Raw genomic sequence first — 22,754 nt, forward strand, 5'->3', positions numbered from 1 at the left:
TAGCAATTTTGCCACTTCACTCCCACTCCTCAAATTGACATACAGCTAATGGTTTTGTAATGTCACTTCCACCTTCCATTTCTGTCTTTTAGTAATGACAAATAGAATACCACATTTGCAGTGACACAGTACTAGCATCTCCATCATAAACAATACTTGTGAGCACGCAGCTGAGATCTGCAACAGCAACTTCTTCCCAGCTGCTTGATGTGTTAAAATTGCAGCAATCATTCCCCTCCAGATCTCTTTCAGAATTACATTTTAAGTCTCTCTTCTGCCAAATAACTTTCAAATAACTCTGCAGTCCAACTCCAACCTATTTGCGTATTTTTAACCCAATTGCAGTTCATTTTACCGTGGTCCAGTATGGGCTAATGTTTTCCTACTTCAATTGTTGTTACCCATGTATTTCAGTAATGAGCTTGTTCTCATATAGCTTATTCATGAAATACATTAAGTTGAAGAGCACCCAACCATTTTAGTAATGAAAGAATGTTCCTTCCCAAAACTTCATGTCACCCAGTTAATGTTGTCTTCACCCAAAAGAATTTCAAATTGACTGGAAGCAAGTATTACTACCAAGATTTTTTTTTTATTAAATAATATCAATAAATAATAAAAATATTATAATTTATGGTGGTTTTTTTTGTTGTTTGTTTGTTTTTGTTTTTGTTTTTGTTTTCCAAAGTCAGCTTATTCTTCAAAAATACTTCAAGGTTACTTCTTTAAAGCTAACACAAAATCACTGTCAAGAATAGCATGCAAGACACACATCAGCAGGCACAGTCCTAGTGAAAATGGCATTGTAGGCAGTTACCTGCTCCATATCCCAATTAAAATTTGTCAGCTATAAAAACATCTTCCCTCCCTTGGCTTTCAATTTACATATCCTAGCTTGACACCCATGGAATATTTCCATACTGCAAAGTAGCTGTAAATGATAGAGCTCAAAAGACCTCTAAATGATAGAGATATCACAACAATATGTATTTTCAGAACACACATAAGAAGGACAGAAATAAACCAGTCATTTCAGAGCCCACATACGAATGCAGCAGCTGCTGAAGTGACTGGGTATAACTTCTTATAACTTCTTATTTAGCAGTAGCATGTTGTTTTCATTGTTGTGAATTGTACTGACTTTCCTAATAGCCTATGCTTTCTCTTTTCGAGCTTAGGTTTTCCTTTGCATTCTCTTAAGTCATAGGTGAAATCATCAGCAAAACACTCCTGGATTATGCTCTAGATGCTTTATGAAGCAGTGCTTTGAAAAGATGGGGATGTATCTGGCAGAGTTCACCTTCTAATCTGCACAGAGGCCCTTGGGTTCAGGAGCAGACTGGGACTCAGAACTCTCAGAAATTTGGTTTCTTTATCATGCTTCAGCAGAAGAGCATGATGATACCCTGGGGTGTGACAACAAATTTAACAAGTGAGCACAGCAACAGTCTTCCTACTCTGTTTTTATAACCTCTTTCTCTTTACAAATCTTTACAAATCTGTCAAAAATGTTTGTAAGTATTTATAGTTGCTTTACATTACCCATGCAGCTAGTGATAAGGAGATCAGAATAAAATATTAAGTTTTTTTCTACCTTATGCAGTGCCAGAGAAGTCACCCAGATATATTTCTGCTGACTGAGGGATAACAAAAATACTACTTTGCATAACCTAAGTTGTTTTGTACTCATCCCTCCAACCCGCAGTATACTCATTCTCCATTTAATTTAATATATTCTCTTCTCTTGTATTGTTTTGGATGAACAACTGAAACTACTCATGCCTTCAAACTCTCAGATGACACAAATCGGAGGCTTTTGAGCATTCACATCTTATTTCGCAACATATATTAAATAGCATATATTAAAGACTAAAGCAATGAACAGCCTCTTCAAGTCTGTGTCTACAAAAGCATGCTCAGAAACTCTGCATGAGGGATTGAAGGATATAGACTGAGGGAAAGAAGTGCTACTGGCTTGCTCCAGGAAACACCAAAACAGGCAGCATGTGCACACCACTCACATAGAAAGGATGCAGAACTGTTAACGAATTTCAGTACTTACACAGACTTAACAGCTACTTCCCTCCGTGCAAACTTCCCATTTCACTGAGGCTGCTGCAATGCTTTCTTTGCTTTTCAATTAAGTCCGGAAACCTCAGCTTCACAGCTCACGCTCTAACCTGCTTACAACTGGAGCTGGTCTTCTTTTCCAGAGACCACGAGACAGGTAGTGCCCCCCACCACTCTGTCAGCCATCAGGCCTTTAGATGAACTGCTTGTTTCCTGCCAGAAGTGTTTCCTGTGCTCGTTCGTGTGACCGAGCACAAATGAGTCTCACACACAAGGCATCAGCAGCATGCAAAACATAATAAGAAGCTTCAGTTACCTAGTTTTTCCTCTAATACATCTGCAGTTCAATATCAGAGCAGAATACAACTATTTTAAAATATAATACTCCTTAAGAAAAAAAGAATAGTTCAAAGACTAAGTCACTACATCATGATCTTTAAAATTTAAGTGGGTTTATTTTCTGCTTCTGCCTCAGTTCTCCATTTTAAGCAACCCATTTATTTTTTTGGCACCATGAAGTGTGGAAAAAAAACAGTCATAATAGAGAATATGAATTCCTTAGCCTGTTTAGTACTGAAACTATGGAGATGGACACACTGTCCAGGTTGCGTTTCTCTCAAACAATATTTAAGTACCTCATTGACTATAAGACCTCTTTACCAAATCTCATTTCACACCTCCCTCTGGAATCACAGAATCACCAGGTTGGAAAAGACCTCCAAGATCTTCCAGCCCAATCTTCCACCTATCACCTGCATTTCCTCACTAAACCATGCTCCTCAGTACAAAATCCAAACCCTTCTTGAACACCTCCAGGGACACTGATTCAACCACCTGCCTGGACAGCTCTGTTCCAGCACCCAACCACTCTTTCAGAAAATAATTTTTTCCTAATGTCCAACCTGAATTTGAATACAATAATAGTTTTGAAAGGAAAAGGCATTACCTCTCACTTGACTCAGAAGCTGCTTTCAATGCATTAATTTTGCTGATCAACATTTTGTATACCTCTTAAAATATGAAAACACTTATTATTAAACACTTACAATGACACCAAAACACCATCACCTCCTCTCTCTCTCTCTGATAAAACTCAAGTTATTTCACAATGACAGAGGTGACTTGAAGACTAAGAAATTATCTCCTGATACATATGGGAAAGTAATGGCAAAACAAGATAAAATCTAGTTCTGAACATTATACCAGCAGCTTATTTTTGCCTGAAGACTTGAGAATCAGACTGGACTGGAAAGAGGCCACCATACAGTCTAGGGTAGTTGGCACAAAGCATGAGATTCAGAAAGATACATTCCTCCTCGAAAGGAAGGGAACATTTATGTGAACTGCAGACAGCCAGAAGATACCCAGCACCAGAAAAACAAAGTCATCCTTCAGCCTCCCCCCTTCAACTTTGCAGCAGGCTCCAGAAGACCACAGACAAGACGACCTTAGCTGCTACAGTGACATACAGTGATTCAGCTGCAAAGGAGGGGATCAGGCTATAGCTGCTGTTCCAGAATACTTTCTGTTGCTTTATTCTGCATGTATTTGGTGTAAGAAATCTAAGCAATTCCAGAAGCAAGGAAAAAAACTTTCTCCATCCAGTCTTGTCTCAGATAAGCCATCTCATCAGTGATTCACGCTGCCTTCTACTCATGGCCCTGCAAACCCTGCATTCTCCAATGGCAGAGGGGGATAGGGAACAAGACGGATCCAGCTTTATTTACAGCCTAAAGTGACATTAAGAAAAAGTCCATTAAGGGTTATACAACATAATAATCTGTATGCAACTGTTTGATTCAAGAAATCCACAGGTCAGAAGAATATTGGAGTACATGTACGCATGGTGGGAATATCCTTTTATCCTCAATTTCTTGTGCCCTTGTCCTGGCAAAGGACATGGAAGATGACAAAGTCTACTATGCTAAGCTAACTGCATATTTGATATCATTTGACAGAGCAGTTCTCATCCCAGACTTAGATTTCTAGCTCTGATTCCTGTACCACATAACACTGGTTTCAGTGTAATTCATGCTTTTTCTCCTTGTACCAGTAAGGCACCTCTAACACTGATGCTACTTTTCAGTATCAGAGATTCCTCCTGATTTCAAAAAGGACAGACTGTAGGGAAACCATAATAATTAAGTGATGTACACAATATACAACAAGAAAGCTAGGAATTTAAATCGTAAGATGGACCAAATTGAGAGGCTCAGTTGTTCTGATCTCTGCAAAGCAGAAAGATGCAACAGGACTAACGTGCATAATTGAACAAAAAACAGACCATTCCTCTTCAGCACCACCACCACATCAACCGAGCTCTCTAACAGTTCAGTGTCTGTTTTTATCAGTTCAGGTTGTTTCCAATCAGAAACTGGCTTTAGAAATATCTGTTTTTCTCCATATTCTCCACTGTGATTTTCAAAGGGATTCCTGCTTCTTACAGAGAAGAAACAGCAGTATTCAATTGTACATGTGCTGTTCATGTCCTTCACAGTGTCCTTTGGCTTATTTCCCCTGTAAGACAGCTACATCCAAAAACTACTGAGGCTGGCTTGATTTCTCCTTATTTATTGTCAACTGATAAAATATGTTTCTCAAAACACTCACTAGGCACATGTCCTAAATAACACTTAGCCAGCGGCACAAGTCCAACTCCCTCTTACTATAAAAGCCTGCACTACTAGATAAGCCCTGAAGTATGACTGAATGTTAAAATACATGCACTAACTGCTCCGAGCACAGACAAGATCCATTTGAGACAACCTGTCCTAATGGAAAGATTAAAGGTTATCAATTCTGTACCATAAGAGCATTAAGTCAACACTCCAACCAAGCAATGTTTTACAGATCAAAGTGAACTAAATCAATGCAAACAAATCCATGGGCCCCGATGGGAAGCACCCACGTGTGCTGAGGGAGCAGGCAGAGGTGAAGCTGGCTCACTCTCTGTCATCTTTGAAAGGTCTTGGTGAATGGGAGAGGTGCCTGAAGACTGTCACTTCAGTCTTCAAAAAGGACAAGAAGAAGAATCCAGGAAACTGCAGGCCAGTCAGCCTCACTTCTGTCTTTGGAAAGGTGAAAGAGGAAAACCTCTTCCAGATAATTCTCCAAGCAATTGGAAGAGAAGATGGTTATCAGGAGTAGCCAATGTGGATTCACTAAGGGGAAATCATGCTCATCAACCTAGTAGCATTCTGTGATATCATCTGGCTGGGTAGATGGGAGGAGAGCAGTGGATGCTGTCTGCCTTGAATTCAGCGAGATGTTTGACAACATTGCCCACAGCATCCTTGTTATGAAACTTAGAAAGCATGGGACAGGTGAGTAAACAGAGAGGTGGATTGGTTGAGTGGCAGATCTCAAAGGGTTGTCATCTGGGGCAGTCTGGTTGGAGGCCTGTAACTAGCAGTGTTCCTATGGGCTGGTGCTGGGTCCAATCTTGTTCAACATCTTCATCAGTGACCTGGATGAAAAGATAGAGTCTACCATCAGCAAGTTTCTTGATGATACAAAGCTGGCAGGAGTGGCCAACAGACCGGAAGGAACCTGGTGAGGTTTAATACCTGGGGAGGAATAACCGCATGCATCAGTGCAGGTTAGGGGCTTACCTGCTGGAAAGGAGCTCTGCAGAGGACCTGGGTGTCCTGGTGGACGTCAGGTCAGCAATGAATCAGCAACGTGTCCTTGTAGTCAAGAAGGCCAACGGTATCCTGGTGTGCATTATAAAGAGCATGATCAGCAGGTCGAGGGACCTGCTGATGGACCCCTCTACTCTGACCTGCTGAGGCTGCATTTAGACTACTGTGTCCAGCTGTTGGCTCTCCAGTTCAACAAAGACAGGGATCTCCTAGAAGTCCAGAAGAGGGTCATAAAGATGATAAAGCATCTGGAGCATCTCCCATATGAGAAATGACTGAGTAACCTGGCTCTGCTCAGGTTGAGAAGAAGACTGAGAGGGGATCTTATAAATGTTTATAAGTATCTAAAGTGAGGTGGGAGGTAAATGGATGAGACCAGGCTCTTCTCAGTGGTGCACAGCAATAGGACAACGGGTAATAGCCTAAAGCTTGAACATAGAAAGTTCCATAAAAACATATGGAAAAACTTCTTTATAGTAATGACAATGGAGCATTGGAAAAGGTTGCCCAGAGAGGTTGTGGAGTCTCTTTCTATGTAGATATTCAGGACCCATTTGGACTTCTACCGGTGTGACCTATTATCAGGTACCTGCCTTAGCAAAGGGGTTGGACTCTTGATCTCGAGGTCTCCTCAAACCCCATGATTCTGTGGTTCTGTAAATCTGAGCATCTCCATGCCAATGCAAAAGCCTCCATTTCATGCCTGGAGATGGTAAAATGACTTCTGGAAAAGGTTGTAGTATTAATAAGAAAAAAGAAACAAAACAAAGCTACTTCCTGAACAGGAAAATCCAGATTTAAATCCACATACTTAAATGGCCTACATAGTCCTGAACTTGAATGTGTTGACCAAAGACATACATAGGTGACTCTGGCATTACAGGTAGATGCCCATTACATACAGGCAGCGAGCATAGCCAATTCCAGAACATATCTGCAGATAAGAGGATCTGGGAGGGAAACCCTAAATGGTACTTCTTAGTGCAAATGGAGACAGTGATGAATGCCACCTAACCCACAGCATCTGCTACTTAATGCCCAAGTCAGATCTTTGCTTCCATGAGGCTTTCTCCTCCCACTTTCTGAGGAATTTCAAGAACAGCTTTGAACAGCCCCAGATCACCCCACTGCACTGATCTGCAGTTTGCAAATAAACAAATAAATAGCCTTTCTCCCACAGTATTGTCTAGGGGTCAGTGAATTACTCCACATCCCATGGAGCACAATTCATAATTAATCTCTTCTCCTAAAAACAAGCCCAGCCTCAATGTTAGTGTTTTTCTTGAGATCAGTAGCCCTAGTCTACGCTGGAAAAAGAGCAGCTTTGTAGTGGCTTCAGAGGTAGTAAAAAACTAAAACTTTTTTTCTGTATCTTTTCTACCCTTTAATAGTAGAAATCTGAATGAAACATCAGAAAACAATGTCTGTTGTTCTCAGTTGGTACATCTTCTGAACACAACATTCAGCTTTGGAAAGTCTGAAACTCACTTTTGAGGAATATGCAGTTTTTTAAACGTATTTAAACAAACTAAAAAAATTTTTAAGATGTAGACCAACAGACTGATCACATCGCACTATACACAACTCACATATTAAGCATTCTCACTTAAGTCTCAATTTAGTAACCTTCCATAGTTATAAAAGCAAGTTGCATGCCTGCCAAAATGTAAGTACTTGCCAAATGCTTAATAAGATTAAAAAAAAAAATCCAACAACAAACATTAATACATTCTGGATGACAGCACCACAAGGTAAAGCAGGAAATATCTACCTGTTTCATTATGTTTTGCTTTGATTTAAAAACTGCAGGGAAAAAAAAAGCCTTTAGAAGTTACTTAAAGGTCAGGTTAGCTCTGGCTTTATCCTGGCTTTTTCAAATCAGTAGCAAAATTTATAATAAGCTTCCTCCATAGGTTTCCACTTTTATAGTAGTAGCTCAAGTCATACGTCTTCAATCACCTGAGACATCCTAAGTGTCACAGACAGAGGGGAGCAAAAATTGGAATCGCTGCTAAGGGTATCTGTTGTTTCCTTCCCTCCCTTTCTCCTTTTCTAGATATTCTGAAATACTTAAATGCATCATTTTAGTGTATCAACTGTGAAATAAAGCACAAGGAATGCAAGCTAACAGATGAAAGATTAGATGAAAAAAATTAAACATAATTTAATAGAAACAGAAGCATTTTAAAAGTTGGCAATACATCAGAAAACTATTCTAATGATTCTGCTAAATCAGATCATAGTGAAAACCATGACAAAGACTGGATTCAGCCAAAAAAAAAAGTACATATTCTGCTTTTAAGATGAAAAAAATAGAATATATTACATTTCACCCCAAGAGAAACAACTTTAAAAGTTGATATGACATTTTGCAACATTAGAGACACCACAGTCTCTTCAGAACAATTGGGTCTGAGCTGATGGAAGACCCATACCATCCCATGGGACCTGATGCACTCTGCACCTTCTAGCACTAAAGCCCTCTTGTTTGCCCAGCATTTTTCTCCTAGGGAAAAAAAATCCCCAGCTTTTCTGTGTGCATTTTGGACAGATGACAACTTAGAGAGTGATTACTATTATTGTTATTATCAGTTGCAATTTTACTTTTACTGGAAGTAGTTAAAAAATTACTTCAGATATTTCAGAGTTTCACATTACCCAACCAGTCCTCAGCACAAAATGTTACTTCTCAATAAAGAAACCAAACCCTGCTACAAATATGTGAAATCTGACCTCAGCTGGTATTGCTGAGCAAACATAAACAAAATATATATACATGAAAATAAATGCAAATTATTTATCCTTGAAATCCTCCTGAGGAAACCACTAGTAATTCCAATTTCTGATGGCTACTTGAGAAGGCGAAGTGTTTCACTGCATCTGTTTATACTGACTTACTCCAACATTTCAGTACTTCCTTACAGTTATTATTTCTCACTCTACAAATGTTCAAAAGAATACAAAAAGATGTAGCCAACACATGCTACAGCAGATCAAATGAAAAAGCAACCAGCTCTGCAAAAGCTTAAATTGAAATTCAAATTTTCATATTTTAAATCAACCTTCTTCCAAATTACATTATTTGCAATGCCTCATGAACTTTACTGTAAGGATCGTACAAGCTGCTCACAAACACAGCACTGTGATTTGTACCCACCTTGAAGGTAAAACAAGAACACAGAACCATAAACTGACTTGGAAGGGACCCGCAAGGATGAAGCCTAACTCTAGCTCAACACAGGTATGCCCAAAATTCAAACTCTAAGTCTTAGAGCGTTGTACAGACACCTTCTGAACTCCAGCAGCTAGAGGCCGTGCTCACAGCCCTGGGCAGCCAAGTCCACCCTGAGGCCTCTCCTCAGCCTGCTCTGCTCTGGGCCCAACAAATCGAGGGACCCCAGCAGAGCCTCACACTCCTCACCACCTAGAACCTTTACCGCCTTCACAGATCTCATTTGAATGCTCTCTAATAGTTGTATGTCCTCCTTATATTGCGGTGCCCAACCTGCACCCAGTGCTGGAAGTGAGGGTGCACAGCCCAGAGCAGAGGGGACAGCCACTGCTGGCAGTGCTGGGTCTGGAGCACCCCAGGGTATGGCTGGTCTTTTGGGCTGCCAAGGCACACTGCTGACTCCAATTTGACATGCTATCAACCAGAACCCCCAGATCCCTTCCCATGGGGTTGCTCTCTAAGGTTCCAATCCTCAGTCTGTGCACGTATCCAGACTTGAATTTTTGCTGTGGAGCTTTTTTTTTCAAGCTTTTTTAAGGCTTTTTTGAGGCTAGCATCAGCACCGCGCTTGTGCTGGGAGCCGGCAGCTTGTGGGCGGGCTACTGAGTCACCAGGGGTGGAGCTGGCACGTTAGCGGCACGGTTTAAACACCCTACAAACGTGCCATCGGTCATTTGCTGCAGAGACTAGCTTCTAAGCAGGTAAGTCTGCGCTGGCAAGGGATCTGGAGTAAAAAAAGGCCAATCCAAAAGCTCTTTTTAAGGCTTTTTTTCAGGCTTTTTTAGGGCTTTTTTGAGGCTAGCATCAGTTCTCCGCTTGTGCTGGGAGCCGGCAGCTTGTGGGCGGGCTCCTGAGTCACCAGGGGTGGAACTGGCACATTAGCGGCACGGTTTAGACACCCACCCTCAAATTCACACCTTCGCACCTGATAATAAGCCTTAAATAGCTCCTGAGAGGGTGGAAGCTAGTTTCCCCCCACGAGTCACATCAGGTGAGAAGCCACTGTTTCTGCTCATTGAGAAAGAGGAGGTTCAGTGAGCGAGCACAGCCTACACTTCCCATAGGGCGCTATATCTGTGCGTGTGGGAGGTGGGTCCAGTAGCGAGAATTGTAAGCTCTGGTCCCTCCTTGCTCAGGAGACCGGCTTTCCTTGGCAGTCTCTGAGAACACAGGCTGAAACACAGTCTTCACTAGACAGCGGGCTCATTCTACGAAGACCGTGGCGACCCACATGGAATGCTTACAGAGAAATGTTGCTGTTCAGGCCTCTGGCTGCAGAGAGTGCCTGAGCCTACTTCTGCCCGGGGAGAGTGACAGGGACTTCACCTGTGCAAGGTGTGAGCAGGTGGATGAGCTGCTCAGCCTGGTGGTGGAGCTCAAGGATGAGGTGCAGAGACTTAGGACCATCAGGGAGTGTGAGCGGGAGATCGACTGGTGGAGTGACTCACTGGCTTACCAGAGAGAAGGGCTCCAGGAAAAAAAACCCAGACAGGTGGTGGACCCCCTGCCTGTCACAGTCAGACAGACCTCACTGATGAGGAAGGTTGGACGAGAGTCCCAACTCGGTGTCACAAGAGACACCCCTGCCTGCCTAGCCCGCTTCCACAACTCCAAGTAACAGGTTCCAGATGCTGGAAGTTGAAGGGGAGGTGACTGGAGAGGTGATGGAGGATCTGCTTAGGAGAGAGCCTAGGGTGAGGCGGTCACCCTCACGCCTTGAGACTGCCTCCGACAGGAAAGAAAGAAGGTTGGTCATGGTGGGTGACTGACTTCTCAGAGGAACAGAGGGCCCCATATGCAGACCTGACCTGGGCCATTGGGAAGTGTGCTGCCTTCCTGGGGCTCAGGTCAGGGACACAACCAGCCAGCTCCCAAAGCTGGTTAGGTCATCTGACTACTTTCCACTACCTGTAGTTCAGGTGGGCAGTGATGAAATTGCTCAGAGAAGTCTACACAAGATGAAAAAAAATTCAGGGCTTTGGGGCATTTAGTTCAAGGAGAGGGAGCTCAAGTGATCTTCTGCACTATACCTTCAGGGGCAGCGAGGGACTCTGAGTGGGATCAGAAAGCACAAGTGATGAATAATTGGCTTGGAAGCTGGTGTCGAGCCAGAGAGTTTGGGTTCTTTGATCATGGGGCAGTTTACTCGGCCCCTGGCCTGTTGTCTGTCTATGGAACCCACCTATCTCAAAGGGGGCAACGAATACTAGCGCAGGAACTAGCGGGGCGTACTGAAAGAGCTTTAAACTAGTTATGAAGGGGGAAGGGCCCTCAAAACAGGCCTCTCAAGAGATGAGCCTCTCTGGAGGAATGAGCATTCTAGGGGAACGATGCTTGAGCTGGGGGTGAAGCAGATGACTCGTCTGAAATGTGTCTATACCGATGCACGCAGCATGAGCAACAAGCAGTAAGAGTTGGAAGCGATTGCAAGTCAGGCTAATTGTGACCTTGTTGCTATTTCCGAAACATGGTGGGACCACTCCCATGACTGGAGTGCTGTGATAGATGGCTACAAGCTCTTCAGAAGGGATAGAGGAAGAAAGGAGGGTGGTGGTGTGGCCCTTTATATTAAAGACTGTTTCGAGGTTGAAGAGGTTGGGGTTGGGAATGATAGAGTGGAGTGTCTATGGGTAAAGATCAGGGGGAAGGCCTGTAGGGGCGGCATCTTGGGGGTCTGTTATAGACCGCCTAATCAGGACGAAGAGTTGGATGAGGCATTCTATGAGCAGCTCACAGAAGTCATGTGATCGCCAGCACTTGTTCTCATGGGAGACTTCAACTTCCCTGATAAATGTTGGAAAAATAATATAGCGCAGAGGAAGCAGTCCAGGAGGTTTCTACACTGCGTGGAAGATTGCTTCCTTACATAACTGGTAGGAGAGCCTATCAGGGGCGGTGCCCTGCTGGACCTGGTCTTTGCTAACAGGGAATGACTGGTGGGAAAAGTGAAAGTTGGGGACTGTCTTGAGCAGAGTGACCACAGAATTATAGAATTCTCCATTCTTGGGGATGTCAAAAGAGTGACCAGCAAACCTACCTTCTTGAACTTTCAGAAGGCGGACTTTGATCTGTTCAGGGCACTTGTAGCACAGGTCCCTAGGGAGTCGCTTCTCAAGGGTAAAGGGGCCCAGGAAGCCTGGACGCTCCTCAAATCTTAAAGGCACAAGAACAAACTGCCCCTGAGTGCCCTAAGGCGAGCCGTAGGGGAAGACGACCGGTGTGGATGAGCCGGGAATTACTGTTGAGACTCAGGGAGAAAAAGAATCTATGTCCTCTGGAAGAAGGGACAGGCTACTTGGGGAGATTACAGAGAAGTAGCTAAGGTATGCAGGGAGGAAGTTAGGAAGGCGAAAGCCCAACTTGAACTCAGGTTGGCCACTGCAGTAAGACATAAATAATCCTTTTATAAATATATCAACGGCAAAAGAAGAACCAAAGATAATTCCCATCCTATACTTGATGCAGCAAGGAATGTGGCAACTGAGGAACAGGTATAAACTCCTTTGGGTAAGGAACTGGCTAGGGGGCCGTGCCCAACAGGTAGTGGTGAATGGAATTAAGTGCAACTGGCAACCTGTTTCAAGTGGTGTCCCCCAGGGGTCGGTACTGGGGTCCATCTTGTTTAATATCTTTATTGATGACCTAGATGAGGGGATTGAGTGTACCCTGAGTAAGTTTGCAGATGACACCAAGCTGGGAGGTGGTGTTGATCTGCCTGAGGGTAGGGAGGCCCTTCAGAGGGATTTAGACAAGCTAGATCGCTGGGCTGAGATGAATGGGATAAGGTTCAACAAGGCCAAGTGCTGGGTCCTGCACTTTGGGCACAACAACCCCATGCAGTGTTATAGGCTTGGGGACAAGTGGCTGGATGAAGTGTGAAGAAGAGAAGGACCTGGGGGTGTTGGTTGATGCTCGACTGACCATGAACCGACAGTGTGCTCAGGTGGCCAAGAGGGCCAACGGCATTCTGGCCTGCATTAGAAACAGTGTGGCCAGCAGGAGCAGGGAGGTGATCATTCTCCTCTACTCAGCACTGGTGAGGCCACACCTCAAATATTGTGTTCAGTTTTGGGCCCCTCACTACAGGAAAGACGTTGAGGTCCTGGAGTGTGTCCAGAGAAGGGCAACAAAACTGGTGAGGGGTCTGGAGCACAAGTCTTATGAGGAGCAGCTGAGATTGTTTAGTCTGGAGAAGAGGAGGCTCAGGGGAGACCTCATTGCACTGTACAACCTCCTGAAGGGAGGTTGTGGTGAAGAGGGATTTGGCCTCTTCTCCCAGGCAATGAGCAGGACACAGGGTAATGGCCTCAAGTAGTATCAGAGGAGGTTTAGATTAGACATAAGGAAGAACTATTTCTCTCAGAGAATGGTCAGGCAGTGGAACGGCTGCCCAGGGAGGTGGTGGAGTCGCCGTCCCTGGCAGTGTTCAAGAGGCGTCTGGATAATGTGCTGCATGATATGATTTAGTAGCCTTGTGGTGGCAATGGTGATGAGGAGATGGTTGGACTAGATGATCTTATAGGTCATTTCCAACCTTGTGATTCTATGATTGCCCTGTCTCAGGCACAGAATCTGGCACTTGCTCTTCTTGAACTTCATGTGGTTGGTGACTGCCCAGCCCTTCAGTCTCTGCAAGGCCTTTCTGCCCAAAAGGCTCCTCTCAACTTGGTGTTGAACTCAAACTTACTTAGTATGCATCTGAGTCCTCTATCTGATCATTATGAAAACATCAGAGAACTGGCCCTAAAATGGAGCTTGTCAGAACTCCCCTAATGACTAGCTGCCAGCCTGATGCAACCCCATTTATTCTAGACATTTCAGCCTGACCCATCACCCAGTTGTTCACCCACTGCACTGTTTTTCTTTATCTGTATGCTAGGCATTTTGTACAGGATAGAGTGAGAAAGCTTTTCTGAATGACTACAGATGGAATGTTACTGTCATTGGAAACAGCTGCTGGAAATGGTTTGAAAATCAGAACTGTTAAATCCAAGCCTATTCCTTGAATTTCAAAAGTATTTATTAGACATAAAATAATAAATGTCTAATTACATAGCTAAAACTTTAGTTAATCTCCATTGGCAAAGCAGTACAAGACACTGAAGTTTTCCTTTTAAATACATTAAGTGTTGTAAGAGGGATAAATCCTCTACTCAAAGTTGTGGTTTCATAATGTGGCCTGCTTTGAACTTGCATTTTTAATTACTTTCTTGTTTGAGTGCATTTGAGCACCTGCAAAGTAAGTATCATTTCACGTCGATGACCATGCCAAAAGTTACCAAAAATAAAACATTTGCAGAGTTTAAAATTTCATACAAGGTAAAAGCAGTCCTGATGTAAAGACAGAACTGCAAGTTTCCAGCCAAGAGATGAAATGAAACAAACACAATGAGGTGGAAAGAAGGGAATAATTCCAGATGGCAGTGCAGTCATTTGCTCTGCCACACCTACCAGTGTAGTGGGATGCAAGGAAGGCAAGAGAAGTCGTCAGCTCAGCAGGAACTACACAGAAGAGACCAAGGGAAGGAAACTGCCATATTAAATAAGAGCCACCTGCTGTGAAAACCAAGAAAAAGTGGTTTCAAGTCATTCCTCCAAGTAGACAGGCGAGAAGCTGAAGAGCCTGAATGCATGGCGGAAAGAGAAACCACACAGTCTCACTCTCTGCATGCTAGAAACACATCCTGGCATGGAGAATTAATGGTGAATGCTACAGAAACCATGTCAGAGAAGTACTTCTGAAAAGGCTGGAAATAACGCTAACATGTGCAAGGCTAGTGAGAGGTTATTTTACAGGTAGGTAAGACAAAAGAAGCTCATTACTTAAGAAACTGGCTAACAAAGGAAAAGTCAGGAATGTCAGTCATGAACATATTAATTCTCAGATCAGAAAAGAAAGCATAAAGCACTTATTTCAGGCAGAAAGGCACTGTGACAGAATACAGGTTGTGCTGGGAAAAGAACAGTTCTTCCAGATATTTATATGTAGGCTAAAAGCTAGGTGGGGACCTGCATTATCAGCTTATTTATCAGGCTACCTGCAGTATCAGTTCACAGTAGAAAGTGGAAATAATTTTGTACACAGAAAAGCAGAGGTATTCTGTTGACCACTAGTGGACAAATAAAGATGAAGCGGCCTCCAACGACTTCCTAAATACACCCCTCTTCACACTAAGAACATCAATTTCATCAGCTTTTCAGGCTCAAAATTAAAGAGATCCCTAATAGCCTTGACAAATGAAAACGTTGTATATGCATGTAACCAACAGGAAAATATTTTTAGCCCATTAAAAAGTGATAAAGTTCTCTGTAGGTCTGAGAGTGAGAACTATCTGTCCAAGCAGTAACCACTCAAACATCTGCAAGGTATTACAGCACAAGATAGAAATTTAAAGTATGACCAGAAAAGAAGTCATTATGCTACTTCTTCAATGCTGTCATCCAGAAAATAGCCAAAATATTGCAACTACAACGTTGTAAATGTTTTTTTTTCCCAAGTCTCTTGTACCATTTCTTGTACCTTATATACATCATATACATTTACTGAAAATCTTTGACACCAGCAGACATCACCTCTTTCTGTAAGGTAGTTTTCTGCGAGGTCCTGCTGCTTTTTTTTTTTTAAAAAAAAAAAAAAGTCTGATGATGATGGAAAAGTGGGGAATACGAATTTCAGATCTCTGAGCCTCTTTCCATATATGGATAGCACAATAAGAAGTAAAGAATTCCACCTGCCAAAATCTCCTTCTCATTTAAAATGAGTCAACTTTAGCTCTGCTGTATCCAGTAATTGCTTTCTGGCCAATGGACAAAGAACTTTATAGGTCAAAAGAGGAAAAAAAAAAATCCTATCTGAGAAACAAAAGATGTTATTCAGATCCTGTGGATTCATTCTAAGGAACTACATTAAGCAAACACAGCCACCAAGCTGGTAATAAGTGAAAATAATTTTCACTGAGAATTGTATTGCTTACAGTGAATCCTCAGGCGACAAAAGCACATGCTGAGGCCAAAGGTTTCATCTACTCAAAGAAAGCACAAAACCCTCACATGAAACAACAAAGTCTCAGCACTCAAAACAAAGCACTCACAGGGTATTTGGGGTCTCAAATTCATTCAGAGGATTTTATACATATCCCTAGCACATGAGAATTACTCATATAACTAACTGCAGGCAAGCTATAATTTTGGTAGAAAGATTTGTTACTTCAAGAGGAAAGCACTTTCTTCCACTGTAAATTATTTGTAAAGGCTTTCTCAGATGCTTGGAAAATCAGGACTAGGGGGAAAGGTAACATATACATAATTTATATAAAACTCAGACTCTACACGCTTATCTACAGACTGTCAATAAGAAAAAGTTAATTGATCTAAGTGGGTCAGTTCATAAGGAAATGCTGCCTACCGATGCCTATTTTACTGCACTGCACACAGCTTATGTCGTCAATCCAGAATAAGAAGAGAGCATCAGTGCAGTGCAGAGAACAGACTCTACACTTCACGTTCTATCCATGATTTGGGGGCCCAAAAACTTCAGTTCTATAAGCCTACATTATCGACAGAAAGTCGTTTCTTACCCCAGTAAATAGGCGCAGCCATCCATCAAAACTACACCTTAACAAGTACTGTGAGACACTCTCTCAAACAATCAGCCAGCAACCCACAATCCCCCACCTTTTTTTTTTTTAAATCAGACTGTTATGTCTCTAGCCAGGCAGACCTTTTAATGTCAGGAGTTTAAAGCAGTAGGAGAAAAACCCTGAAGTGAATATAACTCCTTCATTGTTCTAATCGTCATAGCAATAGAAGATTAGACATGATATTATTTTCTGGTTGCTAGAAGATTTTGTTGTTTCCACACAATGTATACTATTAGATGTTACTGGCATTCTCCACTTGAGGAAAATCTGCCATCTGCAATACGCAGCAACACAGATACAGCCAGCAGGGACAAGGAAGAAAATACCATGGTATAAGGAGACATTCTCATACTTGGAAGAAATCCAAATGGAAAAGTTTGACTGACAAAGCTGGCACGCGTTGTAATAGAGATCTGTGCCTCCTCTACTGGATTCCCCATCTTCAGAAAAATACTTGGCCTGAACTGCTGAGAACAAAACAAGTGAATGACTATGCTGGGATATTGACAAAACCCAGCACTGGCTATGGAAGCAAGAATTGAAGCTTAACAAGTAACCAATAAATAAAAATAGATTAGGTATGACCTATCATGTTTCTAAACATTACGAACGCTGCAGTATTACTGCTTACATACTATCATAACATGACGCTACGTATTTTGTGTCTTTCTTCTGCAACAGACACAGTGCATCATCTCATTTCCAGGCACTCCTTCTGAAACAATGAGAAACGTACCTGTGGCTTCTAATAGAACAACAACATTTTCCATAATGTAATGAAATATCCTCTGTGTTGGATCAATGATGATACACCCATTTGGAAAATTCATTCTGACATTTTCAAGCTAACAGTTGGTTTCTTGCATATGAGCATTGTACTCTTCCTTAGTACTCTAAGCTGAATTCTATACAGCTGAGTTAAGTTCAAAGACAGTATTTCTACTACTGCAAGGAAAGCTTATATCCTGCTCAAAAGAAAATAAAATAATTTACTGTTAATTTCCTTTGTTATAGAAAAAAAAAGTAAAGAAAATTCTATTTACTATATACATAAATTGTTTTATGATTACATTACTACAATAATTGAGAATTTGGAAACATTAGTTTGCAAAACAGTTAAGAAGCCCTATGTCAAAACTAAAAGGTTTGATTTAATAGACTTCTGATTCTGCACATTCCTTGCATCAGCAACTCAGGAAGCAGTGCTTATGTTACACACACACAACGTTTATTTTCAGTTTTGGTCATATGGAAATAAACTTGCAAACAAACTTTGTCTATGTCTAAAACATTACTTCATCTTGAAAGATTAAATCAATCCCATCCCTTTTGCCCTAACATTGTATATTTTGTATATTTTCATGTTGCATTTTGAACACGGTAACAATCTACTGCAAGAAGGTACGATTACTTTACCTGCAACAGTACCCACGGAGGCTGTGTGCCTGTGCTCCATGACAGACCAATATATATGAGCTCTATTTCCCCCCTCTCCATGCAGCTCTATTTGCCTAAACTGGCATTTTAGAAGCAAAACAGAAAAACTAGTAGATTTTACATCAATTTATGTCACCAGAAAGGCAGATTCCTAAGATCTTCACTTTATGTCACTGAAGTTAAAGAAGTTTTGAAGATAATTTCACGGAAAGAACTACGTCCTTCACCATTATGTGAAAAAAGCCCTTCTGCTAATTTAAGGGCACTCTTTGCACTTTGCAATAAGAGGGTCTGTGAGAGATCATTAAAAAATAAAAATAAAAATTCAGAAATGTTAATAAAACATCTGAAAGACTGTGTTATTGCTGCCCAAGCTGCACCAAAGCTCTAATAAAAGTGCACTGTGAAAGCCTGTCCTGTGTTTTACTAAAGGACTGAGAGACAGTAACTGAGTGCTCAGTAAGAGATGCCCCCAAAAGCCTCAGCAAAAGAAACCAGTGAACACTGATCCACTTCACAAGCAATTTCACACAAGGTTAGTCAAAACCAAGAAAAAGGCTCTAAAACAATACATTTAACTTGTAAAGACTCAGTGAATTGCAAACCAACTCATTTCTCATCACAGACAGTATTCTACAGGAACATTCTGTAGCTTGAGGACTAACAAAGAGTTATTAACACCAAAAGCTTTTAATAGCTCCAATAGGATTTGACATCATAATTACAGATGCTGGGTCCCTACACTGAGGAGGGAATGCAGTTTTACACCCAGTATACCCAACCTACAGCAAAAAACACAGTGTAGCAATAAAAGATGAGCCACAGCTTGCATGAGCTGCAAGAGACTATGAAAGCAAAGCTTTCTGCTGCAGAAGACAAGTTCTAGTGAAACTGCTGCGATTGACTTAAACAGGTCTTCGGCTGGCGTTACAAATCGCTGCAGCACAAGGAGCTGCTGGGCAAAACTTGCGAGAAGTAGACGCTTCCCCCAGGGGAGCTCGAGAGACACGAGCGCAGCCTCAGCGTCTGAGGAGCCCGGCGGGCACCGGGGCCAGCATACCGGGCAAGGCACCAGAGCCACGCAGCCCACCCACCAGGGCCACCCACCGCCTCGCCTAGGTCAACTCACAGCCCGCACCTCGCTGGAAAGAAAAAAAAAATGAAAAATAAAAAAACACAGAAAGTCCGGGAGTGAGGAGGTCGCCGCCGGCGCGCCGCCGACCCTCGGCCGGGTGCCGGCGGTATGACGGCCGGGACGGAGCGCTCGGCACGCGGCCCCGCACCGCCCGCCGGGATGCCCGGCGCCGAGCACCGCCGAAGCGCCCCGCACGGCGCCGCTCCCGCGGCAGCGATTCCCGCTCCGGCTCCATCCCGGGGGGGACGCGGACCGGCAGCGGCGCCGCGAGTCCCGCCACCATTTCCCCCCCCCCGCGGTCGCGAGGGGCAGAGGGCGGGCAGCGGCCCACCTGTTCGCGGCGGCGGAGCGGGGGGAAGGCAGGGGCGGCCCTACCTGGGATGGCCAGGTTGGTGAGCGGGGTGCTGCGGATGCTGTCGGGCAGAGCTGCCATCCAGTCGGCGAACCGCGGCTCGTTCTTGCCTTGCGACGAAGCCATGCTGCCGTACCCCGACCGCTCTCCTACTGCCGCCGCAACCGCTCGTTCCAGCCCGCCCGGCCCCGGCCCGGCCCCGCCCGCCCGGCGCCGCCCCGTCCTCGCCGCCTCGCCCCCGCCCGCTGCCCCTCCCCGGCCGGGCCCTGGTTCCGATGCAGTGTGCTGCTCGTGTGGCTGCCGCGTCGGCGCTCGGCGCGGCCGGGCTGTCCCCGAGGAGGGCAGGGGTTGGCGACGGGAGCTTCAGCCCGTCCCAGGTAACTCAGGGGACGAGGAGCCGTCTCAGGTCGGGAGCTGGGCGGCAGAGTTCGTGCCGCCGCTCCTTTCCTGGCACAGAATTCGCCTGTGCCGCCGGCTGGGCCGTGTCACCCATCTCCCCTCAGCGCTAATTCGGGATCTCAGCCCAGCTTCTGGAACGGTGGTGGGGACATCAACAGCCTCCTCGTTCCCAATGCAGCCCTTGGGCACTAAATAGCCTCCCTGGCCCTGGCTGCAATTGTAGAATCACATAGTATCACAAGTTGGAAGGGACTCATAAGGATCAGGATAGTCCGACTCCAGGCTCCACACAGAATCACCAGAAGTCAGACTGTCTGATGGAAAGCATTGTCCAAACACTACTACTACTCTGGCAGCTTGTAACCAGTGCCCTGGGCAACCTGTTCAGTGCCCAGCCACTCTATCAGTAATAGAACTGCAGAATAAGACCAGATATCCTCTGTGCTGGGACCTTGACCTTGGCAGGATCTCCCAGCTGATGGCTGCTCCAAGTTTCTTTGTTTCTATATGAAATCTCTGCAATGGGTTGTTCACACCAAAAAAATAATTCCTTCCTGCAATACTCTTTGGAGATTTGTTTTCTTTTGGCTTTGCCCTTTGCAGATGATATAAATTAGTATCATCTATTCTCATTCCCAACCTGTCTTTATTTTGAGAGGCAGCTTCTTCAATGTTTGCATTAGCAAAGCGTTTATATTTCTGCCCTAGAATCAATGAATTAATGAAGCCAATAAGGCTCTGTAAGCCATCTGGAGCTGTTACAACAGTCTTGATCTGTTGACCTCAGCATGAGCGGTCATGTTTTATTGAAGTGGCTGATATGTGTGTGGAATTCTGGAGGTGTGCACTAGTAAGAAATAATGCCTGAAAAGAACTAGGGTAGACGATCACCTCACCTTGAAGTCCTAGCAGAGCCAGCTGTGGTCCTGCATTTGCGTTATTCCTCAACATCTTTGATAGCAGCTGTTTTAGGGAATAAAAATGCAAGGAGCAATTATTAATAGCCATTATTTCTCTTTTGGTGCAAGTGTGCAGAAGAAACAAAAACAAACAAATAAAAAACACGCACAATACAACCTCTTCCTTCAGCCCAAAATAAAGATTTCTTGAAAAATGAATATTTCTGACATTTCTTTTTTAAAAACAGAGAAAATGCTGACTCACTCATTGCAATAGAAACAGTTCTTAAGGTGGGTTTTGTATGGATAAATGCAAACAGATGGTTGGCCTTGGGAGAGATGTTGGATGTGAATTGATGCCACATGAAAGAGAAGGAGAAGTACACAAGCGATCACATAATGTGTTTAATTTTTCAGTATTTTTGTAAGCCTTTTAAGCTAATTTGCCCCTTTCAAGATCACTGGTATTAGTAAACATGGAAAAATGTCTAGATTTTGGATATGAAAACATAAAATACTCTAATGACCTGGAAATAGAAGGTACTGCTTTACTTTATCTTCAAAGGACAGTATGAAATTACAGTACAAAAATTACAGATTTCTAAAGAGCATTCCAGTGAGGAGTAATGAGTATTTTTATTACCATGATTGGATCAAATCTGTTGTAAGTGGCAAAGTTAGTAATGGATTGCACTTGTTACCTGGAAAACTACAGCTGATTTGTTATCCACGCCACTACTTGTTCTGTCTTTTCTGACATAAAATAGGTGTATATTGGTTTTTGAAAGCTTAAGTATGTTGCTAATAACTACTGTTGATCTTTGCCAGTCTCTAAAGCTTTTGGCTTAACTCAGAGCAAAATGAAATCATACACATGAAAGCCCTGTCATTTTTCAATGTATTTTTTTTTAATAATAATGGTAGAAATATTTAATAGCATTCCATTGTTCCTAGTTCACTGGAGAACTGTAAAAGTCTCTCTTTGCACTGGTGAGAAACTCACTGGCTTTTGTTTCTACAGATAGCTAGAGCTTTCGTATCTGCTTTTTTCTTTCAGTGTGTGAAGTTGGATTGGATGCAGGTTGATCTATTAACATATTTATACTTGTATTCTTTATAATCAAATTAGAAACACAGAGAACCTGAGAATTGTGCATGCCTTAATGCAAATTTTTTAAAAAGTCCAAAATGCAGACTTGTGTGTACTCTTAAAACAGAACAAAATAATTAGCATATATGGAAATGTATTTTGTTATTATTAACCAAATTCTGGAAGTTGAGAAGAAGAAGGTGAAAGATGAGTGATAATGCACGCATCCAGCATGCAGGCAGAAATCAATCCTCCCTGAGGATTATTTCTAAGACTTCTGAAAGAGAGCAGTTGTTCTATTTTATACTCTTCTCTTTTCTACGTTTGTCATGTGGAGTTATTTAGTGCTTAAGAAAGGCCATTTAAACAATAAAGTGTCTAAAAGAACAAAGCATTGTACTTCTGATGTTATCCCACACCATATTTCTTACCTAGGTTATTTGTTTAAAAATGCATCAGTGGTGGCTGCTTTTTCATCTGGTTAAAAATGATCAAGTTTGGTAACAGCATTACTGTAAAGACTGCAACGGCATTACTGAGGGTGGTGATGGCAGAACTTGAAAAATTCTATTTTCCACACAGTGGTATAAGATCACACAAATAATATGCAACTTCTGTGCAGGGAAGGATGCAAGAAATGTTGCTTTTCATATGTAAAAACTCATGAACATTCTGCCATGAATAACTCTCTATGTGTTTTTGAAGTATTCACAGGGCAAAACAAGCTGGATAACAGTATAATTTCAGCACATTCTCACAAATTAAAAGTGGGCTTTAACAAAAATAAGAGCTAACTGAGCTAATTTATCAGTGGGTTTATCACAAGCAAAGCAGAAGCAAGAACCAAAGCTAATCATCA

General features: G+C 42.9%; 2 protein-coding genes across 3 annotated transcripts in view; one reads left to right on the forward strand and one right to left on the reverse strand.

Moving 5' to 3' along the window:
• Positions 1-19,686, reverse strand: part of PLCXD3 (phosphatidylinositol specific phospholipase C X domain containing 3) — a 100,590-nt gene extending 80,904 nt beyond the window's left edge. The window contains exon 1 of the mRNA XM_048930918.1: positions 19,531-19,686. Within this exon, the coding sequence (XP_048786875.1) occupies positions 19,531-19,633 (103 nt within the window). The 5' untranslated portion in view covers positions 19,634-19,686. The remainder of the gene's footprint in view (positions 1-19,530) is intronic.
• GHR (growth hormone receptor) overlaps positions 1-22,754 on the forward strand; it is a 996,322-nt gene that overhangs the window by 524,755 nt on the left and 448,813 nt on the right. The window lies entirely within an intron of this gene.

Source organism: Lagopus muta, chromosome Z (assembly GCF_023343835.1).
Source record: "Lagopus muta isolate bLagMut1 chromosome Z, bLagMut1 primary, whole genome shotgun sequence".
In the NCBI taxonomy this organism is placed as follows: domain Eukaryota; kingdom Metazoa; phylum Chordata; class Aves; order Galliformes; family Phasianidae; genus Lagopus; species Lagopus muta.